General features: G+C 42.8%; 1 protein-coding gene across 1 annotated transcript; it reads left to right on the top strand.

Moving 5' to 3' along the window:
• The first annotated feature begins 745 nt into the window (after positions 1 to 745).
• Positions 746 to 27779, top strand: LOC142592739 (zinc finger protein PLAGL1-like). Its single transcript, XM_075704349.1, has 3 exons — positions 746 to 833; positions 12263 to 12803; positions 22225 to 27779. The coding sequence occupies exon 3, from the start codon at positions 22332 to 22334 to the stop codon at positions 22692 to 22694; it is 363 nt and encodes a 120-aa protein (XP_075560464.1). The 5' UTR covers positions 746 to 833; positions 12263 to 12803; positions 22225 to 22331; the 3' UTR covers positions 22695 to 27779.

Below are 27779 nucleotides of genomic sequence, written 5' to 3'. Positions count from 1 at the left end.
CGTTGGATGAATGCACTGTTTTCTTTAAGAGTGCAAACTGTGTGAACGCCACAGAGAGCTCAAACACTTTGTGGTTTGTGGTCTGTTCCAGTTTAAAGTCGTTAATATGCAAAACAACATTTCTATCCATTCCTATGCATTGATATTGTTGTAATAAGGGTCAGTAGTACTTAGCTCTTTATTCAAGGTCTGTAGTGTTTTTTTTTTTTACTTTTTATCACTCTTGGCACAACACATTGACAGTGTTCCTTTCCTTTCTCTCCCCGCATGCCTCAACAAAGCCGACTGGCACAGCAACCACCTCGAAGCATGGGCTGCCACAGGTGTAGCTGCAAGCCAACCTGTAGACAGCGGCAGGCACTCGGAAGCTGACGGTACCGACGCCTTGATGTGCAGCCATTGTGGCTTCATGTGCTACAGCGAAGCTGTCCTTGTGGAGCATCAGCGAGTCCTCCACACAGGGCCTCTCCTTGACCCAGGGGCTGGTTACCGGTGCCAGTTTTGCCCATGCTCGTTCTCGCACCGCGACCGCCTGCTGTGCCACCTGGAGAAACACACCGGCTTGGGTTTCCTGCGCTGCTTTATGTGTGGAAAAAAATTCTCGAGTATGAACCACCTGGTGCGCCACGTCAAGACGATGCACAGCAGAGTCGAGCGCTTCCCCTGCCACCTGTGCCCGAGCAAGTTCTCGCGCAAGGACACCCTTGTTGCGCACATTCGGAAGCACCAGATCGACATTGCCAAGCATTGATGTGGTGGACTAGAGCCATGTTTCACGAAAATGCATCAGCTGAGCATGGTGAGCAGTGCAAATGACAGGACAAAATGGTGAGGTAAACAATGAGACGTGTGTTTTTTTATTTCCCATCTTGTTGTCTGTGTTGTTTGCCATGCTAAACAATAGTGCACTGGCCCAGCTTTGAACTCTCATATTCCTAGCATTGTGTTTGAGGGTGTTGAAATGGCATAGTTCTCAGTTGAATCAAATATGAATGTTGGAAAAAAGTTGGTTTCAGTATCAGATTGAACATAGAATATGTCCTTGTGGGAAAGGAACAGATTACCTTGCCTGAGCTGTCATGGTGACATCCACCAGAAAAACAAGAGTTTGTTTGTGTAAATTGAGATAATAAATCTGCCTGTTGTCTAACAATGAAACATCTGTGGTTAAGGATGAATTTTATGCCTCTGCCAAGTAGACACTTTGAAAGTCGTTTGAACCAAATGGCATTTTTGACATCTTTTTTCAAGGTGCTTTTGCAGTGGTACAAATTTATGTAAGACAGCACAGTAGCTGTATTCTAAAGGATCAGCATGCTTTAAAAGTGATAAATCAGCATGCTTTAAAAGTGATAATCAGGCCAGATTATATGCATTGCAGTTGGCTTAGTTTTGTTATATAGAGTGTAGCTGCTGCATTGGACAATCTTTGTAGAATTGCTGAGGTGATCTGAAAGTCAGAGAGGCCAAACGATTCATTGCAATAAAACAGAATGCACACTGTAACATGAGTACATTAACAAAAGCCTAGCTGAAAGCAACATTGCATCAAAGGAGTTTGTGTTCTGCCTTTCAAATTGAAAGGGTTCCTTGTTCCCAGTAAATGTGAAAGAAAAAGTGTGTTTTTCATATTTCATGCACACATTCTTTTTTCCAAGAAACTTGGGGTGAAAATTGTCTCCACATTGCAATCAAACGCAAAATCAAAACAGCATTCGAAGCATTCATGCGATTTATCTCACAACACGGCTGTATTGCGGTGAAGCTGACTTCAGGAAACCAGGCACCATTGTGCAACACATATTAGACCTTTGCCCATTTTTCTTGCTAAAAATTCAGGCGCATGCCAAATCTCTGCGTTGTTTAGGAGTTATGATGTTATTTCCACATTAGTTTTCTACTTCAGACACGTAGAAAGTGGGTGCACGTTTGATTTGGGGGCATGTTACGATCAGATAAACACCGCCAAATGGATCAATGGTGTGTGTTGCCATTTTTCCTGCACCTTGTTTAACTTGACACATTTCGTTTGCCTCATAAGGCTTGATTTAATGGAAATCAACTGCATTATTGGAGCAATCTTGACAAAACTGCAGGGCTGGTAATTGTCTCATTTTCTGAAGCCTCGGGACCTATCCCAAAGTTTTACTTAGCTCTGTGGCGAGAATTGCTAGCGAGAATTGCGCCAGCTATATTGGAGTTGTACTGTACCTCTGCAACCATGTTAGCACCACCATGACGGAGGCTGAAACTCATTCTTACGAGAATCGGGGACAACGCTTTCTAAATGTTGCTGGCCAAAATGTCCCACCTCCATTGCTGCCCTTATTTCGTTTGTTCAGAGTTTCAACAAGATGTGTTGACAATGCGTGATCGCACATCAAGCACTTGTGTCACTTGATTCTGCTACCATGCTTGCCGACAGCCTTGGCCATCCACAGGCGCTACTCGCCAAGATCAAGGATTTTTTCTGTGAAGAGGTCGCCTGCCAGCTTTCTTTGCTACCTCTTGCACAGAAGCGCGGGCAGTCTTTAGCTCCGAATCTTGAGCATGTCATTTAAACTCAGGTTGCTGAGGCCCGGCCACCTGTTTTCCAACAACCTGCTATCACCCCATCGCTTATTAAATGCATAAGCATTCTTATGCTTACCCAACAAGAAAAACGTCTGTCCCTCCATCTGTCTGTCCCATAAGATGGTCGTTTTTAGGATAGAGCCCTCAGCAGCGAGCCACTTAACCTTTGTGCTGCCTGTAGCTTCAGTGCTCACAAAGCTCTCGGCACATGCCGCACCCCCCCCCCTCCTCCCTGTTGCAGATCACTTTCAAGATATAGGTCCGTGCGTCCCTCTTTAAGGCGAAGCGGCTAAAACGGGAGCTATCAGCACTCTCTGTCCGCATCACAGATTGGTTTCAAGATATGGCCCATGCGGCCATGCGGCCATGCCATTATGCAGTGGCCACCGGGGCACGTTTGATCACAGTTCACAGTGGCTCGACATGGATGGATAAGGCGCTAAAGAGCAATAGTGGCTTATAATGATGGAAACGTCATCAGCGCATTGGGCGCCGCCGCCTGCAGTACTTTGCTTGCACCATCAATGCACCTTGCACCGCCGTCCACACCAGTTCATGTTGCTGCAGCGCTGTCGTTTGTATTGGCCCGATCAGGTTTCATAACACTGATAATGACACTAGGCTGCGTGGAGGTAAGCAAGTGGCTTAAGCATACTTAGGCAACTGCCTGATGAGATGAGTTTCTGCATGAATTTTCTTTTTATGCTGCTATCACTGCTGGGACAGTGCCAGAGTCTCTTCGCTATGCTGGACTTGTGCTGCTGCTCCATTCCTCGCCAGATACCCTCGTGTATGGCCTCGCTTCCCGTCACTAGACCTACAACCCTGTTTTGCTGTCACCTGGACGTGTGGCAAATGCAGACAGCAGACCGATTTGATTCGCCTGTGATATTGCTGAATATATTGCCCACCACTGTCGCCGATGCCCTCCGTGTGCCTTTGATACTGTCAGCACTCTTGTTTCCTCGGTGGCACATGCTATGTTACGGTCTATTCCTGTTGATGACCTAACCTTTGACACTCGTCGCTCGCTGCCTTTGCGACGGTGCTCTCTGTCAGCCATGTGTCACCGGCCTCCTGCAGAAGAGAGAAATTGGTTGTCATAGTTCCAGAAGCAAGAAATGCATGTGATTCAAGATGTCCAGGCATCTTCCCTTACAATGTTATCGATGTCAATGTTGAAGGAACTGCCGGACTAGTACCTGTTGACATAATGACCACTGTTTCTGCAATGTGTGAGAAGCTATGCTGCAAGGTAGAAGTAGTTGGCTATTTCACTCTCGGGATCAGTGTTCGGCACTGTCAGCTCACAGTACATTGTGATCCAAGATGTGCTCTGTGTGACAGTACAGCGGAGCTGTTAAGAGCGAGTACCGCAGTAGGTTTCGTGTGGCAGTGAATGCCGGCTTGCATCAGTGTGGTCAATATAAAATGTAAATGCAAGGCAATGTGTGTCGAAACCACAAATGTGCTTTGAAATGTAATAATAAATTAATCCTAAATAAAGATTATCTCATTTGAATAAACGACAACTTATATGCACGAGATTTTTAACCATTAATTTATTGTTTTAGCATTTCACGTTGGATTATACCAGCTGCTTGTTGGCAGTCAACTAGGAGTTTGTCAAGCTCTGATGGTGAAAACTGACGCCTTGATGTTGCAACGCAGCCTGCGTGTGGGCGATAATTAAGATCTTGCTTTAAAATGTCATTATTTAATAAGGATTAAATAAAAGTTGCCTTGCGTGTACCTCACTGGGACCAACTCCTTTGTGCGATTACTTTAGCCAGTAATCCATAATCATTGCTTCTCACGTTGTATTTTACCATCTCTATGTTGGTGGTAAAATATGAGCTTGTATGACTGTGGCTGGGAAAACTGGTGGCATTTTCCAGCAATTCAGTCTATGAGGTAGGCATCCATGTGAGGTAGGTGGCCAGGTAGTTCGTGTTCACCTACAGTGTGGAGTAACAACCCACACCATGTCCTGTCTTTATCATACCTTGACTTTCATCTGCAAAAGACCTCAGTACAAGTGTTACATACGTTGTTGTTATACATACCGTATTTACTTGCATAATGATCGCACCCCTGAATTTTGTCATTGAAATTCCTTTTTTTTTTCTTTCCTGTGTAATGATCGCACTCCGAACTTACCGCAGTGATATGTTGTATGCCAAGCCTAGCTAATTATGATTGCGCTTACCATCTGTCGAATGCTGTCGAATGCTACATCAACGACTCTTCAAGACATACCAAGCGGTCTGCACGCACCAGACATTCTCAAGCAGATGCCCCATTTCATTCCTTTCATCACTTTCCGCACTTCCATGAAAAAAAAGAAAGCTTGCCTTGGCTTTATTATTTGTAGGCGTTATAATGGCTGTGGTCAACAACAACCAAAAAGGTGCCTTTTGATTCCTCTCGTCTGCACTCGTGGGCACACAACAAATCGCGAGCAGCAACGATAGTAGCCAGGTTTACACTGACTTACACCAGGTAGCCAGGTTTACACAGGTTTATGTTGGAAGTGTACCCTATTCATCCTGCCGGCGCTTGTAACACAGCTAAGGTATTCATCCACCCCTTAGGAGAAACATGCCATATTAGGATAGTAGTGATGACAAATGCCGCAGTTTCTGAAGCATGCCCGCCACGTGTTTCTAAGTCACTGGCAGCGAAGTATGCCCATCTCTGTTTCTGTCCCCTCAAAGTGGACATGGCTACGTTATTGCTGCAAGCTTGCCAATATTAACAATATTATTCTTTACTGACATGGAACAAACTGTTTAAATGCACGTAATGTACTCGCGAGAAGAAAAAAAATCTCGTTTGGCGCATTCGGCTTGCTCCGCCGGTCGCCATTTTTGTTTTGGTGTCCCACACTGTTACAGTGGCAGCCGCCTGTTTGTTGATCTGGGGGGGTATCCTGTAAGAGTCCACCTAGTGGATCGTTTATTTCGGCCGCTGCTGATTGGATGCAGCCGTTCGAGAGAGGAGGAGACGAGCGGGCTTAGCCAATCAGCAGTGGCCGAAATAGACACTCCAATAGGTGGACTCTTGCAGAATATTCCCCCTGTTGTCATTCCACAATAAACACGGGATGAAAAATTTTGTTTTTCTCCCGCAGAAATTTCTTCTCGCAGAAAATTTTACCAGCGTAATGATCGCACCCCTGAATTTGCACCAATTTTTTTTACAAAAAGTGTGATCATTATGTGAGTAAATACAGTGAATGCATAATGCACAGCGAAACAAATAGTATGGTAATAAACAAGTCAATAAACCCAGAATATGGTGTCTTTAAAAATAATTGTTTTCGAGAACCACTTGGAGGCGCGCATTTCTCTTTGTGCCGTAGTGGGCCTGCAGGATTTTGTGCAAGGCCTATATGTACTGTGTTTAAAAAAAAATGTAGCCTAGATTCAACTTCATTCATATCCCTAGCCATAGTGCTGAGTTCACTGGTTTCAAGCAAAAAACACTGCCTTCAGTTATATAGTAGACCCAGCCGGTGTCGCAGGTTTGATTCCTGATGGGAGTGGCCAAATTTTGATGGCGGCAGAACACAAAAACACCGTTGTGCTGAGATCTCTGTGCAGCTTCTGTCAAACTCAATCCAAATAACAAAAACACACCTATTGCGGCTCAACTTTAATGCTGTATTTACTCGCATAATTATTGCTCTTTCTCTTAATCCTCTTGCTCTTTCTTAATCCCTCAGATATTCTAGCAATTCAGGAGGATCTCACTAACACTATTGAGTGCTGTCGTCTGCGGCACATGGAATTAAACAAGAAAAAGTGCAAGACTATGAGCATTTCCCATACTAATGTGGTCTGTCCCACCTATATGCTTAATAACATCCCACGAGAATGTGTAACATCATACCGATACTTGGCGGTTCACATTGCCGCTAACCTATACTTGAAAACTCATATCGACCGCACAACCTCTAAGGTTCTTTTGTCGGGAATTTCCCCTAGCTCCATCATCGCTAAAGCTATCATTGTATACAACTCACATTCGTCCACAGCCTGAGAACACATCATCAGTATGGAACCCTGGACATGACATCCTTATACCCATCATCTTGACAAATGACAGGTTTGAAAATCCTCAAGTTTATAGCTGGGATGAGGAAGACACCATAGTGAAGAATTTTGTGTAGGTTTTAATTGGAGAGCATTGCTTAAAGTGTACAGTCACCACCATGCCTTATCCAAATACACTTAAAACAGTTTTTTGTTTCTCCTGTGAAGGTGCAATGATGCTTTGAATGTGTTAGTTTAACACATTCGTGCTTTGAATGTGCTATTTTAGTGTGTCTTTCTTCCAAAGTGCTAAAGGTATGTCTTAGATAACTTGAGGCAAAGTGCAAAAAAAAAAAAAAAAAAACCGACAACAGAAGGGAACGAAGACACAACGCTGTCTCTTCGTTCCCTCTTGTTGTCCTCATGTTTTTTTTCGGCTTTGCCTCAAGTTATGCAGTACCAACTAGCCCACCAGTCTGTTCTCTTGAATTACAGAATGTGTTTATGGTGTTTACATGCATAATGACTGCACTGACGAAATGATGTGATCCTCTCTCTGTTGTCGTAAAAGAAATGAGTTTTTGCCCTCGCTCATAATGCTTTGTATTGCCTAGAGGCAGTACAAGATCGCTCAGCCCGTTACATTCTAAGCAGCTACCAACGAACTCTGAGTGTTACTAACACGCAAGCTCTCCTACACCTTCCACTGTTATCAGCCTGCAGATAACAGTGGAAGGTGTCTGTGTTTTTTCTGTAAAAATCTACTATCACAACTGATATTTACGTTCAGTCTGTGTTCAACCACCACCATAAATTTCATCTCGCGTTAACCACTGCCAAAAGGTAAACATCCGGCACGGCAACGCCATCGGCTTTTAATATTCGTTTCTTCCCGAAATGAGCAAACATTGAAATTACTTACTCGCATTACTTACAAGCATAACTGGCACCGATAACTTTAAAACCACACTTCAAAGTTTAATGTTGTGATCAATGTTATGACTGACAGATTCTTCTGTATAATAACTGTTCCTATGCCATATTTTTTTTAGTTATGCCTTGCGTTTCGTATGGCATGTGTTTATGTTATGCCATGTATTTTTCTTATGCTTGTCATGTTTTCTTAAACCGTTCTTGCCATTTTGCATGCCATGTTTGCCATGTATCGTATGACCTAATTACCTAATACTATTGGGAAAATTATAATTATTTCTTTTTGTTCATTATTGATTTCCACATGTCTGTCTCTGACCTTTCTTTTTAAGTATTTTTTTGCATATTTGCATTTTTTTATCTATAATCAAGTATGTGTTATTTGCCTCTCCATATACCTTTGCCACTCCCTTCTGTAATGTACAACTGTACCTTGAGGGTATAATAAATGAATAAATAACTAAAATAAAGAAAGAAAACTGATGCAAACTTGGGGTATAGTTATTACTCAGCGTAAAATTTTCAAAGAAAAGCTTTGGAATCGAATCAGGAATCGAATCGCTCTAGTAATTTTAGTATGAAACTACATATAGTCGCATGCTTCATGTGAGAGTAGATTGAGAGAAAGGTGCCAGAGGAGATGATGGCCTTGCGAAGGCTCACTGACGGCCTGACGTCATGCTGCCTCCTGTATCTTTTTTTCCCACAATGCAGATATACACTAGAGTTTGGGGTGAGAACATTATGAGTGAGGGCAAAAACTCATTTTTTTGATGACAACAGAGAGGAGGTCAGATCATGACATTAGTACAGTCATTTATGCATGTAAATACAGTAAACTCATTTTGTATAATGCATACCTTTAACACTTTGGAAGGAAGACACTAAAATAGCACATTGAAAGAGTGAATGTGCTAAACTAACACATTCAGAGCATCATTGGACCTCCACAGGAGAAACAAAAAAGCATTTTAAGTGTGTTTGGGTAAAGAATGGTGGTGGCTGTACACTTTGAGCAATGCTGTCCAATTAAAACCTACACAGAGTTACTCACTATGCCGTCGTCCTCATTCCACCTGTAAGCTTTAGGATGTTAAAGCCTGTCATTTGTTAAGATATTTTTTGTGTGTTCACATGCTCCAGCCAACTTCATTTTCACTTTTGCAGGAGAAGCAATGGAACAAACATGAAGTTGTATCTAATTTGCATGGATGCCACCATGTGCTTTTTTTTCTTTGCTTGCTTGCAATCTGTTTCAGTAACGGAAGCCCAGTATGTCATTGTCCTGGTTTCCACAAGGCCACTACATCTGTATCAACTTTAAAATAAGCCAGATGTATGTTCCTGTGGCGCCTGTTTGGCTTAAAATGGCAAGCTGATGGGTGTGCTGGTTTGCTTTAATTAAATTGAAAGGTGGGACGAGATGCTCTCTTTCTTGCATTGTCTTCTACCATAACTTCAACACCACCTTTTCTTTTTCTTTTTTTTTTGCATGTGGTATTTCTCTAACTCACCATTTACCCATTTATATAAGCAATCGTTCGTGGTGTAATACTGCCATCACAACTAACACATTGCATGACTGTCCTTCACACAGTGTTTCTATGGCAACCCAATGTATGTTCATTTATGGTGTAGTGCTGCCATGGCAACTAACACATAGAATGGTCATCCTTGGTGTAGTGGCCTCTTACGGACTGCATGGTAGTCCTTGGTGTAGTGCTGTCATGGAAATCAATGCATCTGTGTCATCATAGTTGCTGTACTGCTGTCACTGTAGTTACATAATCATCCATGGTGTGGCTTTTGTGGCAACTAGCATACTTCATGACTGGTACGGAAACATAAACTAATATTTTGTGTGCTCGAGCATAGTGAAGTGTTGCTGTGATAATCCTGGGTGCGGTTTCCATGGTAACTGCTGCCATGGCATTTTGCACTTGGAGGGATTGTTTGCGGTGTAGTGCTATCGTGGCTAAGTGACACAGTGAAAATGAGATGGCTGATATGCCCTCAATGCAGTCATCACTACTTCTGTTTGTAAAGGCTGTGTTATGTTTACAAATAGATAGACTATCAGCTGTGCGCATTGTTTGAATAACATGGATTCTGTTTCTCTTGTCTTCTTGTGTGATAATTATTTTCCTGCTTTTCCTTACAGAGCTGTTTGCTACATGTCTGTGAAATATGGAGGTTTGCCTCTGAAGACCATGCATCTACCAGATTGCATGAAAAAATATTATTATTTATTTTATTTTATGATGTTCAGTCAGTAAACAGTGTGCCAGCTGCTTTTATTAGATTTGTGTTTGTTGTTGAGAGCACTGCCTGCTGTAAAATATACACTTCATTATATCTGATAATTTGTTATATCAATATTTGTTATAGCAAGGTTCGATTGTATTCGTGATTGATAGAGAAATATTATATGCAAATGCCCATTTGTTTTCACAAACCAGGGGCCTCAACCATATGGTGTACAAGCACAAATTACAGGTTAAGGTATGGTTTAGCAATGGCTCTAACGTGACCATAATTGCCTGTTTCTATACTTTGTGTTGATGTACCCATATTTTTGCTTTTAGCACCTGAAGATTCTTTTCTGTGGCGTTCTTTTTGCTTCGAAAGCACATTAAGTGACTTCTTTCTGCGAGATGGGACAACACTGGCCGATGCTGTTGCCAATGGCAATGCCGCTTCCAAAGTGACCAAGCAAATAAGAACTTGCATTGTAAATGTTACTTGAACCTTCAAGGGCCTTTCTTTATCTGCCTGATACTGGCTAGCGATGACAGAGAAAAGATTAGTTTCCTTCTTTGACAGGGAACATGCAATTCCATTGTACACTGCGGGCATTGTTTGGAAGGCATAACATTTTTAGGAATATGTACCAAGCAGTGGAGCTTGGATGTCGTGTTGATTGTGCTGCGTGTGTGCAAAGAATTGTGCAAAGATCGCTGAAACTGCTGTCAACTGTAGTTAGGTTGTCCTTTTTGAGCTCCTCTGCTTCTTTTCTGGTTGTACAAATACACCAGCCAACGGTGGCTCACCTGAAATCTGCAATACATGAGCACAAAACTTTGCTCCTCTGCAATAAAGTTTGCCTGTCGCACCGCCCTGCCCTGCATGTATCATTTAAATAAGTGTATGCAAGGTTATATATACTCACATGCTCGCGTGAGTATATGAGGTGATATATACTCGCGTGTGTATGCACGTGTGACAAAACGAGAAACATTTTGCGAAGAAACAAGTCACAGCAATGTACAAAAAGCGCTTAAATAAGAGTTCTTATGGAGGGTTCCCAATTCATCTCGTGCATGTGGCAGTAACTGACAAAAAAGTTTATCCACAGGTGCAGTCTGTCTTAGACAAAAACAATAATATTTTCTGCCGAAAGAAAGTTTTCAAATTCATACAGGCGAATGCAGGCAGAGTGCATGTAACCGTCAAACTCGCGGAAGTGCTAACATGCTCCATTGAGCTCTTTCGGTATTGTGCACTCATTTTCAGCTCGCAAGATCACTTTGAGTGAGAAGGGACACAATCTTGATCCCCAAAACCTAGAGATGATAATCGTGCGTCACTGTTCTTATAAATTTTTAGATTGGTAAACGTACGTTATTCAATGCTTTGGAGTACTTTAATGTCCCGGAGACTCCTCCGGGACATTCAAGTACTTGCCCAATGACGAAAGCACTTCTCAGTTAAATTCTGTGACTAGTACTCAACCATTCGCTGCAAAAAACATCCTTGTATTGTATTATAAGATGAAATAAAATGCTATTTGTCGAGTTCTAGTTCCTTTTTAGAAAAAAAGAAGAACTCATTTAAATTACCCTTGGCAACGACGCGGGTGGTTCAAAGGTTTCGTTTTCACTCGACTCTGAGCCGCCCACGCTTTTGCGTTTCAGTGGTTTAGTTATCTTGTACTGTTGCACTGGTTTTGCTGGCTCGTTGAACTCGCGAACTCACACAAACTGCAAGTAGCTGAGAATTTAACTTCCATGGGATGTTGCGGGATGCTCGAACGGTCTACACTATTTGACCAAAAAGCCGCTGCGGCGGCGAATTCATTGCTCTGTCTTGGCTTGGTACCGCCATCTGCCAGGTGCCGTTTTACTCTTTGATGGCAGCAAAGGGTGATGGTGTGTGCAACATCACCACTGCCCCGGCTGGGTGGCAGGAGAGTTGAATTGCGGTAAAGGTCCCTTCAGACGCAATTTTCTCATAAACTAAGTCTTTTCTTGGCACAAAACAAGCGTTGCGAGGTTTCTGGAATGGTATTTAAACAGTCAGTGTCGGTCTAGCATCAGCCTTTAGTGTCCCTTTAATGCTTAAAGGTTCATTCTCTAGTGATGAAACGTGTTTGCTATCGCTAGTAGGGCCACAATTGGGAGCAGTTGGTTATACATTGTATTAAATAAATGAGCTTTCCTTGACAAGAATGCTTTCAAAACAGGACAGAACATTCAAAGAAACAGAGTTAAAAACTTGTTATTCAGTTCATTTGCACTCTGTACGATGTGTGTTACGTCCCATTTCAAGGTCGTTCTTGTGCAAAACAGTGCACTTATCCAGTAGTATACATTGCAATTGTTGTAATAAGGGTTAGGAGTACTGTATTCAAGCTCTTTAGTGGTTTATGTTTATCACTCTTTCCTAGCACAATACATTAACCATGCTCCTCTTCTCTTTTTCTGCATGCCGCCACAAAGCCAAATCCCACAGCAACTTCGAAGCCTGGGCTGCCACAGGTGCTACCGCAAGCCAAGCCACGAACAGTGGCAGGGCCTTGGAAGGTGACAGGGTCGATGTCTTGAAGTGCAGCCATTGTGACTTCACGGGTTATAGTGAAGCTGTCCTTGTGGAGCACCAGCTGGTAGTCCATACGGTCCCTCTCCCTGATCCGGTGGCAGGTTACCGGTGCCAGTTCTGCCCGTCCAAGTTTTCCCAACACGACCGCCTTCTGTGCCACCTGGAAAGGCATAGCGGCTCGGGTTCCTTTCGCTGCTTCGTGTGCGCGAAGAAGTTCTCGAGCGAGAGGCATCTCGTGCGCCACGTCAAGACGACGCACAGCAGAGTCGAAAGCTTTCCCTGCCACCTGTGCCCAAGCAAGTTTTCCCGCAAGGACAGCCTTGTTGCGCACATTCGGAAGCACCAGATCGACATTGCCAAGTGTTGACATGGTGAAGCAGGGCCACATTTCCCGAAATTGTGACTGGGGTGAGCAGCACAAACGACAGGACAAGTGGTGAGGTAAACAATGAGACTAATGCACCCTTATCTTATCCCCTGCCCTGTTGTCTGTACTGTTCTCTATGTCAAACACAAGTGCAATGTCCCAGCTTCGAACTGTCATACCCTTAACATTGTCATTGGGTTTGTTTAAATAACGTAGTTGCTTAGTCTAATCAAATATGGATGTTGGGAAAAGGTGGGTTTGAATATCAGATTGAATGTTCAATATTTGCTTGTAAGAAAGGAAGAGTTCAATTTTACTTGATAAGACATGTTCACCAAAAAAAGCTATTGTTTGTGTAAACTGACATAATAAATATGCCTGTTGTCTAAGAATGAAACATCCGTGGTGGAGTACGAATTTTATACCTCTGCCACATCAACAATTTCCAAATCCTTTAACGGGACACTAAAGAGAAAAATTATTTCCTTTGTATCAGTAAATTACCCTTCTACAACATCAAAAACACCACTCTTACCACAATAAGAGGCTTAGCAAGCCAGAAGAAGCGCAACAACCAAAGACGGGTGTTGACACCTCCTTGAACTTGCAACACGAGCTTGCTGTGATGTCATGGGCTTTGACACCATCTGTTAGGGCCTAGTTCATTCTTTAGCAGTGAAGCTATAGTACATCGTGTTCTAAAGGAGCCAAAAGTTGAACGAGCTTCAAGAACTTTTTGCCGAGCCAGTGGTGCCTAGATACGAAAAAAAATATACATGGAAATCTGTGACATCACCGTGACGTACGGCATTGGGGATTCGTTGCAAAATTCAATAACCGAAGGTTTGACTTTAACTTTCTCTTCTCTTAATCAACCTGTTATTTGGAAATTAATGACAACATTGTTCTCAAAGAACACTTTATTCATCTAAACTGATTTAGTGTGTTGCTTTAGTGTCCCTTTAAACCAAATGGTATCTTTGACTGCATTTTTTGCAGTATTCTGGGAGTCGTACAAATTCATGTAAGACAGCTCTGTAGCTATATTTAAATACTCTTGTTATACTTGATTGCTCAATTAGACTATGTGCTCAAATATACTAAAACTTGGGCCATAGAGTATGGGCCACTATATATGTGTCACATGCTGGCTGCTACCTGCTGTCTTGCATGATTGCCGTCCCAGGTACAGTGAGAACCAGTGCCAGGTATAGTGTGAAGCTAGGTGTTTTGGTGCTGTAAGTAATCTGTGCGAGCATACATGAGACCTCCAGCGCAAATGCACTTTTCAGCATCATGTCGTCGTAGTCATTCCTTTGTTGTCACTTCACCACCTTCATTTTAACCATCATCGTTCTGTTGTCATGCCGTTGATGTCACACCATCATATACAGTTGTCCTAGACAGCTGTTGTTGTGCGATCGTCACATTGTCATCATATCATTCTCATCACTTTAGCATCATCTTATTGTCGTCATGCTGTTGTCGTGATACCATCGCCATCATTCCAGTTTCATTGTCTTATTGTTGTCGTGCCGCTGTCATCATACCATCCTCATTATTCTAGAATTGTAATCCCATTGTTTTCATGCTGTCATCGTCATGTTGTCATTGTTATACAGTTAAGCCTCTATATACTGAATTTGGTAAAATTGGCAATGTGCTTCGTTATATTGAACTTTCGCCACGGTCAACGACCGATTTTCCGGACGCCGAATTTTTCGGACATGCCCGATAATTCGGATGCCTTCGTGGCACTGCCACGTACCACATAGAGTCAATGTATAAGAGCGTCTGAAATTTTGGACGCCAAAACCGGTCGCCGTCCGATTTTCCGGACTTTTTGCCATGACCGGAGTTCCCGAAACGGCATTGGTAGAAGCCACTACCGCAGCCGCCATTTCGATTATCTCGCAGCCTCAAACAGGCGCTCTCGCACGCAGATCCGCTGGCAGCCGTAGCCATCACCGCGGCAACGCTTGAACTAGCTACTTCGACGTTCGCTGCCAAGCTTCTTGCTGCTCGGTGCCTTGGTTTTCATTAAAGCAATTCGCCGCTGTTAGCAATGACGCCGACTTCGCCTTTGTAATCCTCGCCAATGGCTTCAAAGCTCGGAAAGCACAACGCGCTGCATAGTGCCGGTTTTCGAAAGTCAGTTTCGCCTCAATACAGAAATGTTACGCGGTGAAGCATAAATTTAGTATTGCGGTGAAGCATACCAAGAGTGAGAAGGGGCGATTGTCACAGGACACAGTATCTATTCCGTAATTATACACGCGTGTTACAGTACGAGCGCCTATACGCCTAATAAGTGCACTGGCGGGCATTTAGAGCTATTTCGGACGTGCCTGTAGCGATTTGAGCCTTTGGGGGCAGTAAAGACATGCATTCGTTTTTTCGGACGTTTTCGCGGCCTCTAGGGAGTCCGAAAAATCGGACCTTAACTGTATATTGAAATTCGACCTTTTATGCGAATAATACAGTCACCCATGAATTTTTGTTACATGGAAGAGGCTGCAAAATTTTCCGAATAATTGGACAATCAGAAAAAGCAAATTTGAACGAGAAAAATATTTATTTTGTTGAACTTGAGAGTCGGTACGACTTCATTCCGTGTCGACGAGATCTTCACGTTCGCGGTACGAAGCGAAACCAGCCACGCTTCTTGCGGCCTCTTAGCCGCCACAGTTGACAGTGTCGCCTGCAGTGGGACGATGCTATCATGAAAAGTGCCAGCAGTGGGGAGTGAACGCTCCGTCTGCCTTTTGCTTCAACATGTTTCCGAAACACAAGATTGTGCAGTCTCGTGTACTAAACACGCGGGAAGAGAGCGCACATGTTGCCACGCCATCTCAGCATGCAGCATCATGACTGCAGTACCATTATCCAATTTTTGTCATGTTGGCATCATTATTTCATTGTCGCAATTCCTTTGCCATCATGTGTGGGATGTTATTGTCGTCACTGCAGTGTGATCCCATTGTTGTCATGCTGGCATTTTTATACCATCATCTTCATACGATTGTCATCGTTCCTTCATCCTTATGATCGTCGTTTTAAAGTTCAAGTGCCAAGCTGCCGTACCAATTTGTACTTTCATTAATTCGTGCCAAATACGTCATCAGAATGGAATCTCCTCCCCGCCTCTATCGCCAGCAACCCTGATCATTCTTCATTCAAGACATAGATCTGCAATAATGTACCACAACTGCACCACTGCTCTCTGTAAAGCTGCAATGGCATTAAGAATATTTCAAATGAATAAATAAATAACTAAATAAATAAATCATGTTGTTGTCAATGACCTCGCCATTTTCATAATGCTATTCATCATTATTTCATCATCACTATCCCAATGGTCATCATTTCATTGTCTTTGTGGAGTCAGTGTTCCGCCACCATGGTTGTCCTACCATCATCACTTCGAAGTCACATTTCCAGCGTCGTCATGCCATTGTTGTTATGCTCCCTTCGTCACTCTGTCATAGTCATTTTCTCATTGTCAGACTGTCCTTATACAATCGTGGTCGTTCTGTCATCGTTATTTGTTCATTGTCCTGCATGGTATCCACATGGTGTACCATGAGTTTATGTTTAGCGAGGTGGTTCCTGGTGAAAACGCGTCAAACTTCTTTGTATGCTTCGTGTTTGCAAATGGTTGCTAATCAAGAACAGAATTCTTTGCAAAGATCAATGATACCTTTGCTTAAACCAATTCCCACAGTGCGTAGGATGTGCATAATTTTTAAAGCAAAGCTTTCTTTGCCTACCATCCCATGGTTTGGCCTGGGTTAGTCAGCGGTCGGTCTTTTGCTGGTTGGAGTCTCGCCAAGTAGTTTCCTCCTTGCTTCACAAAAAAAAAAGGCACTTCTGGTGCTGGGATTTGTACCTCAGCCCACCGGCACAGTAGACCAGTGCTCTAACCATTAGGCCACGAACGCATGTACGCTTTTCTTACGCCAACGTGAACTAGCTCTTTCAGATGGCCGCCACATGCCGATTATGAGGATGACTTTCATACTATGGGCACATACCCTGAACGGGAAAGTGGCAAAGAAGTGGGCAGTACATATTGTGCCACCAACTACCTCTATGAAATGATCGCCGCATGTTCATGATGTCTTCCATACTATGGCACATATCTACAAAATGTGATGGCTGAGAAGGATGCTGATGTTTTGATTATGGTAATGATTTTTGTACTATGGTGCGTACTCACAACAGCCGGTTGGCCAAGAAGCATGTCCACGTGTTGATGATGATATCGATATCAGGGCGCATACCCAAGGAGCAGCCAGTACAGCGGCAAATGCCCACAGTGGGAGATTGGCCAAGAAGTGGTCAGTATATATAGTGACAATGCCAACTATCTCTTTCAGATGATCACCGTGTGTTAATCATTATGGTTTCCATGCTTTGACACACACCCTCAAAGAAGGATTGGCCAAGAAGCTTGTCCATGCATTGATTGTGATGATTCTACAAGAGTGCTTATGAGTTGCGCTGGCAACGGTTCGCATGTCAAGCAAACACATTGTCCGATTCTACGTCAGACTTGCTGCTTGTGGCCTGCCTTGGCGTTTAACAGTCGCTGCTAGCCAAGATCCAGAATATTGTCTGGGAAGAGGTTTACTTTACCACCTCGTATGTACGAGCGTAGTCTTTGCCTCCAAACCTCCAGCATGTCACACGAACCCAGGTTTCTTATGCCTTGAGACCTTTCACCAAGAACCTCGTTTACATTACCACTTTCTTACGCTTCCGTCACTGCTTGGCCAACGCCAGTCTTTTCCCCTGCTGCTCCATCCCTTGCCACCACCCATGGGAATGGAATGATGCTTCCTGTTGCTGTACATTTGGCCCCATTTTTCTGCTGCCAAGACTTGTGGCGGATGCCAGATAATGGGCTGATTTGTTTTGCCTGTGGTTTTTCTGGACACATTTCCTGCCACTGATGATGAATGACGAACTTTGAAGTGGATATTTGTTTTCATTTCTTTCACTACTCTCAGACCTTCTTCCATTAAATCTGGCCTCAAATTTTAGGTACTTCAAGTCATCTGCTGTTCTAGCTTTATTTAGGGTTTTCCTTGAATAATCTGTGTTTAGGTACGTGTCGGGCTGGTCGCCACACTTTTCCAAAAAGTAGCCTGGTCAAAGTAAATGTTTGCAATGATGCGCTATGCAAGATTTGTTTTGTGTGATGCAGTTTGGGCAAGAAAACAGCCATACAGATGGAGGAGCATTATTCAAAAATTAGAGAAAAACAGACAGGATATGCTGTAGAGACTCTGAAACACCATATTCTGGAGTTTTGTATTACTTGTTTATTAGAAAATTCAGTTACCCTCACATTATGTATTTATGTATTTCTGTACCACATGTAACACTTTCATTTGGATGCACTAGAAATGGAAGTGATGATATGATGAAGACATGACATTCTGTGGTTCATTCTACAGCGTAGGGGAACAAGCGAGAGTACAGTAGACTTCTGTTAATTCAATTTTTCGATTAATGCAATCCTGACCGAAGGTACTGGCCAGTGCCAATGCATTTCTATTTGCCTGAACTTTCATTATTTTGGCCATAATATTGGCCTTCACCAGATATTTGGAATTTGTTTAATTCAACCCACCTGATATCTCAATCAATTTTGTCGGTCCCACCAGGGCTGAAATAACCCAAGTGGACTGTATTAATGTGGAGTGGGAGCACATAATGTGGAGCTAACATAGTTTGATAATATGCAAGCACATAAATCCAGACTACTGTGTTACAAAGTTGTTGTGCTTGAGAACCACTTGTGCATATCTGCTCATGCTGTAGTGTGCCAGCAGGAACTTGTTAAAGCCCATTATGTACTGTGTTTTATAAGCAAATAGGGTTTAGATTCAATTTCAATCAAATAAATAGCTTGCAGTAGTGCTGAGTTCACTAGCTTAAAAGCTTTATCGTAAGAAGCCAACAAACACTGACACCAAGGACAACATAGGGGAAATTACTTGTGCTTAATAAATGAAATAAAGAAACAATAAATTAGTGGAAACTAAAGTGGATGAAAAAACAACTTGCCGCAGGTGGGAGCCGAACCCCCAACCTTCGCATTTCGCGTGCGATGTTCTACCAATTGAGCTACCGCGGCGCCGTTTCCCCATCCACGTTCTTGGGTATTCATGTGTCCTAGTAGAACCCTGGGAGTGTTAGCCAGCACCACCACTCACAGACCTTGGCGGCGGACGTGGAACGTCCTTTTTGCCGCAGGTGTCACGAGAACGTGATCGTTTTGGGCGAAGGCAACCGGTCAATAAACCCACACATGCTAACTGAAGGCATCAATGTTGCCAGATTCGAGACCCTAGCTTTGTATTACAGCCTTCTGCACATACAGGAGGCAACCAGTGTCACAAGCTTGATTCCTGGAAGTAATGCACAAATTTAGATGGCGACTGAACATGGAAACAGGCTTGCACTAGGTCTCTGTACAGCTGCTGTCACATTTAACCCAAGCAACAACAACAAAAAAAGCCTATAGTGGCTAACTTCAATGCCAATTTACTCGCTTAAAGATAGCTTTTTTTTTTTTTGCTTAAAAGCTGATCCAGTCTTCAGGGTGCAATCACTACTCAGAGTAATATTTTTTAAGAAACAATTCAGGGTATGGAGGATTTCATTTGTTGTAGTAATTTTAGTAAGAAACTATATATCGTCACATTCTTCACCTGAAAGCAGGGTGAGAATGACGTAGAAGAAGGTTGCCTTGCAGCAGCTGACTGCCCAATGTTATGCTTCCTTCTCTATTTTTTTCTTTCCTCTATGCAAGCAAGGCACTGCAGTTCGGGGTGCAAACATTGTGAGAGAAGGCCCCCCAAAAATTATTTTTGATGAGAGAAGATGTGGGTGCATGAGACCATTATGCCAGTGCAGTCATTATGCATTTAAGTATGATAAATACATTATGTAAGGAGTACAAATTGAACACATTGGAAAGAAGGCACATTAAGCCACCACATTCAGATAATCCCAGCCAGAAATCTTAAGCACTGTCTGCACGAGAAGCAAAAAAGCGCCTAGAATGTGTTTGTATTAAGTTGCCTCAGCCAACTTCTTTCCCACTTTCACTGGTGAAGCAATCAAACAAACGTCCAGTTGTGTATATGTATATGATGCCAACACATCTTTTTTGCCTGACTATCCGTTTCATTAAAGATAACCAAATATGGCATTGCCCTTGTTTTAACAATGCCATTATGCTTGTGTTTACCATCCAATAAGCTGAATGCATGTTCCTCTGACACCGGTTTGCTCTGAAATGGCAAGCTGACGCACATGTTGGTTTGAACTAACCACACAAAAGGTGTGATGAGATGCAACACAACGGGGCCTGCATCCTCTTTCTTGCATTGTCTGCTATGGTACCTTCAATACCCGTTTCTTTGTCACATGTGGTAATCTCTGCCACACCGTTTGCCTGTATAAGCAAATGTTTATGGTGTAATACCACCATGGCAACTAACACATTGTGTTTTTGTTGGTTCGATGCTTCTATGGCAACCCAAAATATGATCATCTTTGGTGTAGTGCTGCCAAGACAAATGATACATTGCATGCTTTTGCATACTTGCCTACTGCCACAGCAACCAGCACACCACATTATTGTCCTTGGTTTAACATTTCCATGGCAACCCACTGCTCAGTGATCTTTTGTGTAATACAGCTATGGCAACTAAAATGGAGTATGGTTATCTTTGGGGATATACAGCCCTCGCAAATAACACTGCATGAGTATGCTTGGCGTAGTGGCAACTAATGGACTGGATGATAGTCCTTGGTCTGGTGCTCTGATGGAAATGGTACATCCATGTGGCTTATGCATAGGGCATAGTGGCTGCCATGGCAACTGACACAGAGCATGGTTTTCTTTGGGGCAATGCTGCCATGGCAACTTGCACTGCATGATCGTTCTTGCTTTAGCCCTGCCACGGGAACTAACACGTTAAGCTACCAGTTATGGTGCATCTTTCATGGCATCTAAAACACTGTATGGTTGTTCTTGGTGTAGTGATGCTATGGCAGCTAATACACTGTGTGCTTGTGCATGGTGTAGTGCTGCCAAGGAAACTAACACATTGCGCAATCGTCCTTTGCATTTTTTCCATGGAGTGCGATAGTAATCGGTGTGGCACAGCCATGGAAATTACATTGTATGATTGTAGAGCTGCCATAGAATTTCACACACTAAAAGGACTTCCGTGGTGTAATGCTGCCATGGCAAGTAGTAAATCAGTGCAAATGAATGACTGATTGCCCTCAAAGAGTTGCACTGCTTGTGTTTTTTTTAGAGAGCGTAATGTTCATAAATGGATATAGTTACATACATCACGTGCATGCATTGCTTGCTGAACACAGACATGGATTCCATTGGTTTTGTGTTTGTGTGTGGTATTAATTCTCCTACTTTTCTTTACAGAGCTGGTTGCTACATTTTGGTGCAATATGAAGCTTTGCCCATGAAGAGCTACCAGATTGCATAAAAAAAATTATTTTCTGCCTTTTTGATGTTCTGTTGCAGCTAGTGTGCCAGTTGTTTTTATTAGAATTGTGTTTGTTGTTTGAGAGCATTGCCTGTATAAAAATTAAATGTGCTTTATTATATCTGACAAGTCATTAGTATATCCACAGTGGAATAGAGCATGAAACAACAGCTGGTTATCCAGTTCTTAGTTTGTGCTCTGGTGTGCACTTTGTCCCATTTGAAATTTGTTCTTGTGCAAAACAGTGCAATTATCCAACACAATATGTGCTCTTGTTTTCACAAGGGTTAGTCAGGGTTCTCCTCAGAAATTGACAAGAAGTGTGCATCTGACCGAAATGAGTGTCTGGGGGAACCCACACACATAAGCTTTTTTTTTCTTTCTGTGTATTTGACATTTCCTGAATAGCCAAGAAGTTTGCGTTTTGGATGCTTAACGAAAGAAACACGAGCCAGCGACTCAGCCTCCTGCAAATTTTGGTGCTGCGGCTACCTGAAGCTCCATCTCCTCTTTGCTATGATGCTAAAATAGGGGTATTGTGTCAAGGGAATGCGGCCTGTCGTAAGGTGGCACTTTCCGAAACCCTATTTTCTACATTATTTTCATCAATAGAGCACTAGAAAAATGGGGATTTTTCTCAGATTATGTTTCAGACTTCTGTCTAATAGCTCTTCACATGATAAAGGAACACCTGGGAAATGCCAGAAACAAAAGGGAATAAGCAAGTTTTACCAAATTGACCATTATAATTGCTGAGTTTCCCCCTCAAAGGGCATACTGGTAAAATGGAGCAATGGGCTACATTTCCCCGCCACCCACTTGTGAGGAGAACCCTGGAGTTAGCACATACTTGGCTCTCCAATCAAGCTCTCTAGTGGTCTGTCTTTATGTCTTATCACTCTTTCCTAGCACAACACATTTACAGTGTTCCTTTCCTCTCTCCCCGCATGCCTCAACAAAGCGGAGTCCCACAGCAACAGCTTCGAAGCATGGGCTGCCACAAGCGCTGCTGAAAGCCAAGCCGTAGACAGTGGTGGGTCCTTGGGAGGTGACGGCTCCGATGCCTTGATGTGCAGCGATTGTGGCTTCATGGGTTACAATGAAGCTGTGCTTGCAGAGCACCGGCGTGCCATGCACGAGTTCCGTGTTGCTGACCCGGGGGCGGTCTACCAGTGCCAGATCTGTCCGTCCAAGTTTTTGCACCAGGACCGCCTGCTGTGCCACCTGCAGAGGCATACGACCACGGGTTCCTTTGACTGCTTCCTGTGCGCCAAGAAATTCTCGAGAGAGCAGCACCTTGTGCGTCACGTCATGACTTTGCACAGCAGAGTCGAGACCTTCCCGTGCCACCTTTGCCCAAGCAAGTTTTCGCGCAAGGACAACCTTGTTGTGCACATTCGTAAGCACCGGGCCGACATTGCCAAACAGTGATACAGCTAATCATGGCCATGTTTCCCAGAAGTGCATCAGTTGATTATGTGAGCAGCACAAATGACAAGAAAGGAGGAACACCGGGACACAAACACTCTTATCTCCTGTCCTGCTGTCTGCACTGTGACCTGCTTGAAACAGTAGCGCACTGGCCCAACTTGGAACTCTCATATCACTAGCATTATCATTGAGGGTGCTCGAACAGCACAGTTTCTTAACCTAATCAAATATGAATGTTTGCAAAAAAAAAAAGTGATTTTTAATGTCAAATTGAATATAGAATATTTGCTTATAAGAAAGGAACAAGTCATTTTACTGGAGAAAAGTATGATAACATCCACCAGAGGAATAGCACTTCATGTAACTTGAAATAATTCTGCATGTTGTTTAAGGAAAAAAAAAAAAGTCTTATCAACTCCATGTTGGCATTAATGGCAACCTTAACTTCTTCCTTCAGATTGCGTAAGTAGTGGTATGAATTCATGTAAGGCTGCACCGTAACTGTATTTTTAAAGGACCAGCATGCTTTAGAAGTGATAATCAACCCAAATTGTACAAATTGCAGTTGGCTTAGTTTTGCTACACAAACTTGGTTGCTGTATTAAACAATCCTTATAGCTCTGCCAAGGTAATCTAAAAAGACCAGTCAGAATAGCCAAAACATTCCTTGGCCTAAAATAGGGTGTTCCCTATAACATGAGTGCATGAACAAAAGCATGGTTGAAGAAAGCCTTGTGTCAAAGGAGTTTGCGATTAGCCCTTATAACTGAAAGGATTCCTTATTCCCAGTGGATACGAAACAGAAAAAGAAAAGTTTTGTTATTCAAAATGTTTGTTTTTACGGTGTGCGGCTTTACGGTTTTATGGTGTACGGTGTTTTGTTTTACAATGTAACATGGCCTCTGGCTAAACTCTCATTGAAACTAATGCCATGTGCACTGAGAGAGGAACTGGGAGAAAGTTTCCTCAAGTGTTTGTTTAGTATGCTTAAAGGGACACTAAAGCGAAACAATAAATCAGTTTAGACTAATGAAGCATTGTTTTAGGACCCTGCAGGCAGTCATTTGAAAAAAATAGTTTGATTATTGGATGAGGAAATGAAGGTCCAAGTATTAGTATTTGAATTTCGCGCCGAAACCCCAGCGCCGATACATCAGCGTGACGTCAGGGATTCCAAAGTATGGTTTCGCATTTGGGCCGCGTTGGCTGAATAAAAGTTCCCGAAACTTGCCATGTTTAATATTCGGTTCCTTTAGAACACAGTGTAGTCAATCTGTACCGCTATATTTAATTAGTAGGCCCTAGAAGATGCCATCAAAATCCAAGACGTCACAGCCCCCAGGTGCGGGAACTTAAGTAGGCGTCACCACCCGTATTTCGTTCTTGCGCTTTTTCTGGCTTACCAAACATCTTATCGTTGTAAGAGTGGTGTTTTTGGTGTTGTAGAACGGTAATTCACTGATGCAGAAGAAATCATTTTTCACTTTTGTGTTCCTTTAGAGGTCAGCTGCAAAGAAATTTCGCTTTGGCTAAATTGTTTCTGAGTAGTATGCATTATTGAAGCAATCATGGCAAAACTGCAGGGCTGGAAATCGTCTAATTTTCTTGTTAACAGCCATTAAGTAGCATCTAAGAAGACAATGCAGGCAGCTGGTGTTTCGCAGATGAGATGCAAAGGCACTGCCTAACCTTGGAGATCATGCCAAGAAGCTGTGTTAGTTCTCAATTTTCTCGGTTCTGCATCATGTCTAAGTGGTAAAGGTGGAATTTTAAATGCAAAGCATTTCTTTACAAAAATTTACAATAATGTGCCACCTACGCCTTGGTGCTCACATGGTCATTTCGTTAACTTGGTATGTACCAAAATTGGCATAGCAGGTCATGACATGTGTGTTATGTATATCATGGAACGGCTGCCTACGTCTTGGTGCTCTCATGGTCGTTTGGTTAACTTGGTAGGCTTCTCGCACACTGCTTTGCATAACATTGATTTCCACAGGGCGTGGGATCTGCCGGCTGCTTTTTTAATTCTCAGTTTCAGTATTGAAATTGTCTATTTTTTCATACTTTCCATTGCACACCTACTTGTGGTATCCCAAAGGTAAAATTTTGTTGGGAGGCTGTTGTATCTACACTGCCTGAAAGTAGGCTTTTCGCACAATCCAAAATTTTTGTAGTTGGCCTTTACAGGCACTGAGATTTTTGATCATCACACAAGCATCGGGAACATGTCTGGAGGCTTTAGTTCCCACTGTAGTTGTTATTGGTGCTTTATTCATTGCATCGCTGAAGGTCACTGTGTCCATTTCATACAAAATGATGACTGTGCTGTAATCATGGGTGAAATTCATTCTGCGTGGTTAGTGAGTAAAGTGGATACAGAATATATTGCGTTTCTGCTAAGGAAATAGTGTTGTTATCAAGAAAGGAGAAAGGTATGCATCAAGGGACTCTGACAGCATGGAAAACATACACCAGCAATACAACCTGCAGGATTGTAGGGTCAAAGATGCTAGCCACAGATGCCATAGATAAAATTGATTCATAAGTCTAATTAACTGTATCTTCATTCCACATGAAAAACTACCTCTTTCTTTACAGTGGTATAGTCACTTTGATATTTTCAGTAGCGATGTGAGAGTGCTGATAAAAAAGCCTACAAGGGCTGGCCAAGGCTGGCCAAGCAAAAGCATATGCTTGCTACAAATAAGGCGTAAACGTTTGCCAAGCATATGGCAGCAGTAGCTGAATGTCAGCTCAGAAGCAGTTCATAAGAAGCTCAATTACTTCTGGGCATTTGGTGTGTTGCACTAAACTTCTGAACTTTTGTTTTCTTGTGTACTGTGTATCACATGGAATTTTCGTGCACACTATGCTTGATGCTGATATATAGGGTTTATTGGTGCAAGGGCCAGGGATGGTCAAAGAGCTCCAATACTCTATGCTTTGCCACGCAGTTCTTTTTGGCATAAGTGCACTCATTTCATTTAAATGTGTTGAGACATTACCATGCCTGTTAAAAAAGACAGAGAGGCACTTGAAGGGCGTAGTGTGGCTTGATGTACACAATGTATAGTGCTTTCGTACACGACAACCAAGGAAGAATCTCCATTCTTTTATTTTTGTGTACCAGTGTGAAAAAAAAAACAGTTTCTGTAAGGGTACGTTGTGTTTACCATCTTCGTGTAAATCTGACTCTGTGCCATTTCTCCTGTTTGGCACACCATTATAAAAGGAAATATGTAACTCAAGGCTACAGTTATAACATACACAACCCACTTATAATGATACCAGTTTTAGCAATAAATCTGATATAAAAACAAGCAGCCGATGCATCATCAACTTTTGTATGTGTCCTGTGGCGAAATAAACTTTTTACTGCTGCGCTCTTATGCTACGTTACCAGTTACAACAATTAAATGTGGTGTCTGAGGCTGGGCGCTGAAAGAAAATAAAATGGAAAGGATACAGAATCTTTGAAACAAATATTAAGGAAAACTTTAATCCACCTACATGCTGCTTAGTACCTTTGCCACACCCATCCTTGTGAAGCACACTTCGCCTGGCACGGCTTGGTCGCAACGCCTGCTTCACGCATCCCTCTCTCGTCCCTCTTCCCCCCTCTGCCCCCTACGTTGCCATAGTCAACTTGCGTATCAGAGCGTACCAGAGCGAAGCTGAAGACGACCAGTGTCGAGCAATCCGCCTGGCCACATTGAGGCCGTGAAGACTCACCGTCCTTAACGCGCGGGGACTGCTTCGTCCTCCCCCCCTATCTGCGTGTAGGTTAAGAGGCAGGCACCCCAGCTCGATGGAATAATAATGTTTTCAATCAATCAATCAATCAATCAAGAGAGACTGGAAATGGGCAAGCAGTGTCGGCTATGCGCGCATGTAGGGCGATGTGATGAGGACATGCCGTGCAGGGTGTGCGGAACGGTGGGTGTGATGAAGGTTTGTGGCATGCTAGCAGGTGCGGCAACTCACTTTATTGGTTGTTGTTGTTGTTGTTGTTTTTGCCGGGATTTCGAGTTCCTTGTTTTATTTGGTACAAAGACGCAGTAACCATACTTGTTATAGCCAAAAATGCTGTTCTTGGAGCATCGTAGTAAGTGGTTTATTATACAGAGAATGCACACAAAAGTTCACGGCGTGGCAGCTGGTCATTGTTAAAACCAGTAATGTAATAAGTGGGTTAGACTCCACTTGTTTCTGCTTAATTAAATTGTTTGGATATTCACGCCCTCTGCTTTCTTTTTTTCATGCAATCCAGTTAACAACAGCTATCGATTATAAAAATGGGATGTTCTTGGCACTTGACTATTGTTATAAATTGGTTAGACTGTAGTCTCTTGAATGTGTTCACAGTTAACTCATACTTGCCAAGAGGGACAGGCAGAGTTAAAGTGGACTGCTCTTTCACTCTGCCTGTATCAGCCCTCTTTCTAAGTATGTGTGTGCCGTGAACACATTCGAGATGCAACGTTACCGACTTGCCCAATGTGCAACTCTTGCTACTGTAGTGCTTTTCTAAAATTCTATGCTAACTTATTGCAAAGGAGAGAAACACTGCCGAAGCCTTTTGTAATTGCTGCGACAGTAAGAACACATCTTTCTTGTAAATTTTCATTATGTAAGATGTTAACAAATACAGTACAGCATATCTTAATGTTTCTGTGCTAGCTGAAACTGCCCGTTGATCTTTCCTATTTTTTACTTTTGACTGTGGAACAATGTTCAAGCTCACAGGGGAAACTACCATATTTGCCAATGTTTTATGGCTAAAGTGGCTATGGGAACATGCCAGATGGTCGGCTGTTGTTGGCTATTGTTGACATGTTGGCTATTGTTGGCTATTGTTGACATGTACAGTATCATATGCAGAATGAGTTGCAATATTTTTGTAGCGTACTTATACTGCACATTTCTTTTCTTTTGGCGGTGCTATCAAAATTAGCTGTAGAAGCATTCATTGTGAAGCAGCCACACCATTACTGACATGGCACGATCAAATATGTGCTGCCAGGGAATGTGTGATTTATGCTGTGTGATAATAAATGTTGCATTGGCTGTTGCTTTCATGAA

Source organism: Dermacentor variabilis, chromosome 9, assembly GCF_050947875.1.
Source record: "Dermacentor variabilis isolate Ectoservices chromosome 9, ASM5094787v1, whole genome shotgun sequence".
NCBI lineage: Eukaryota > Metazoa > Arthropoda > Arachnida > Ixodida > Ixodidae > Dermacentor > Dermacentor variabilis.
Note: the sequence above shows the minus strand (reverse complement) of the source record. Positions and strands in the feature narration are given on the sequence as shown.

What these genes read in the sequence shown, in the direction of transcription:
- LOC142592739 (XM_075704349.1), top strand. Translation starts at nt 22,332, where the DNA reads ATGTGCAGCGATTGTGGCTTCATGGGTTACAATGAAGCTGTGCTTGCA.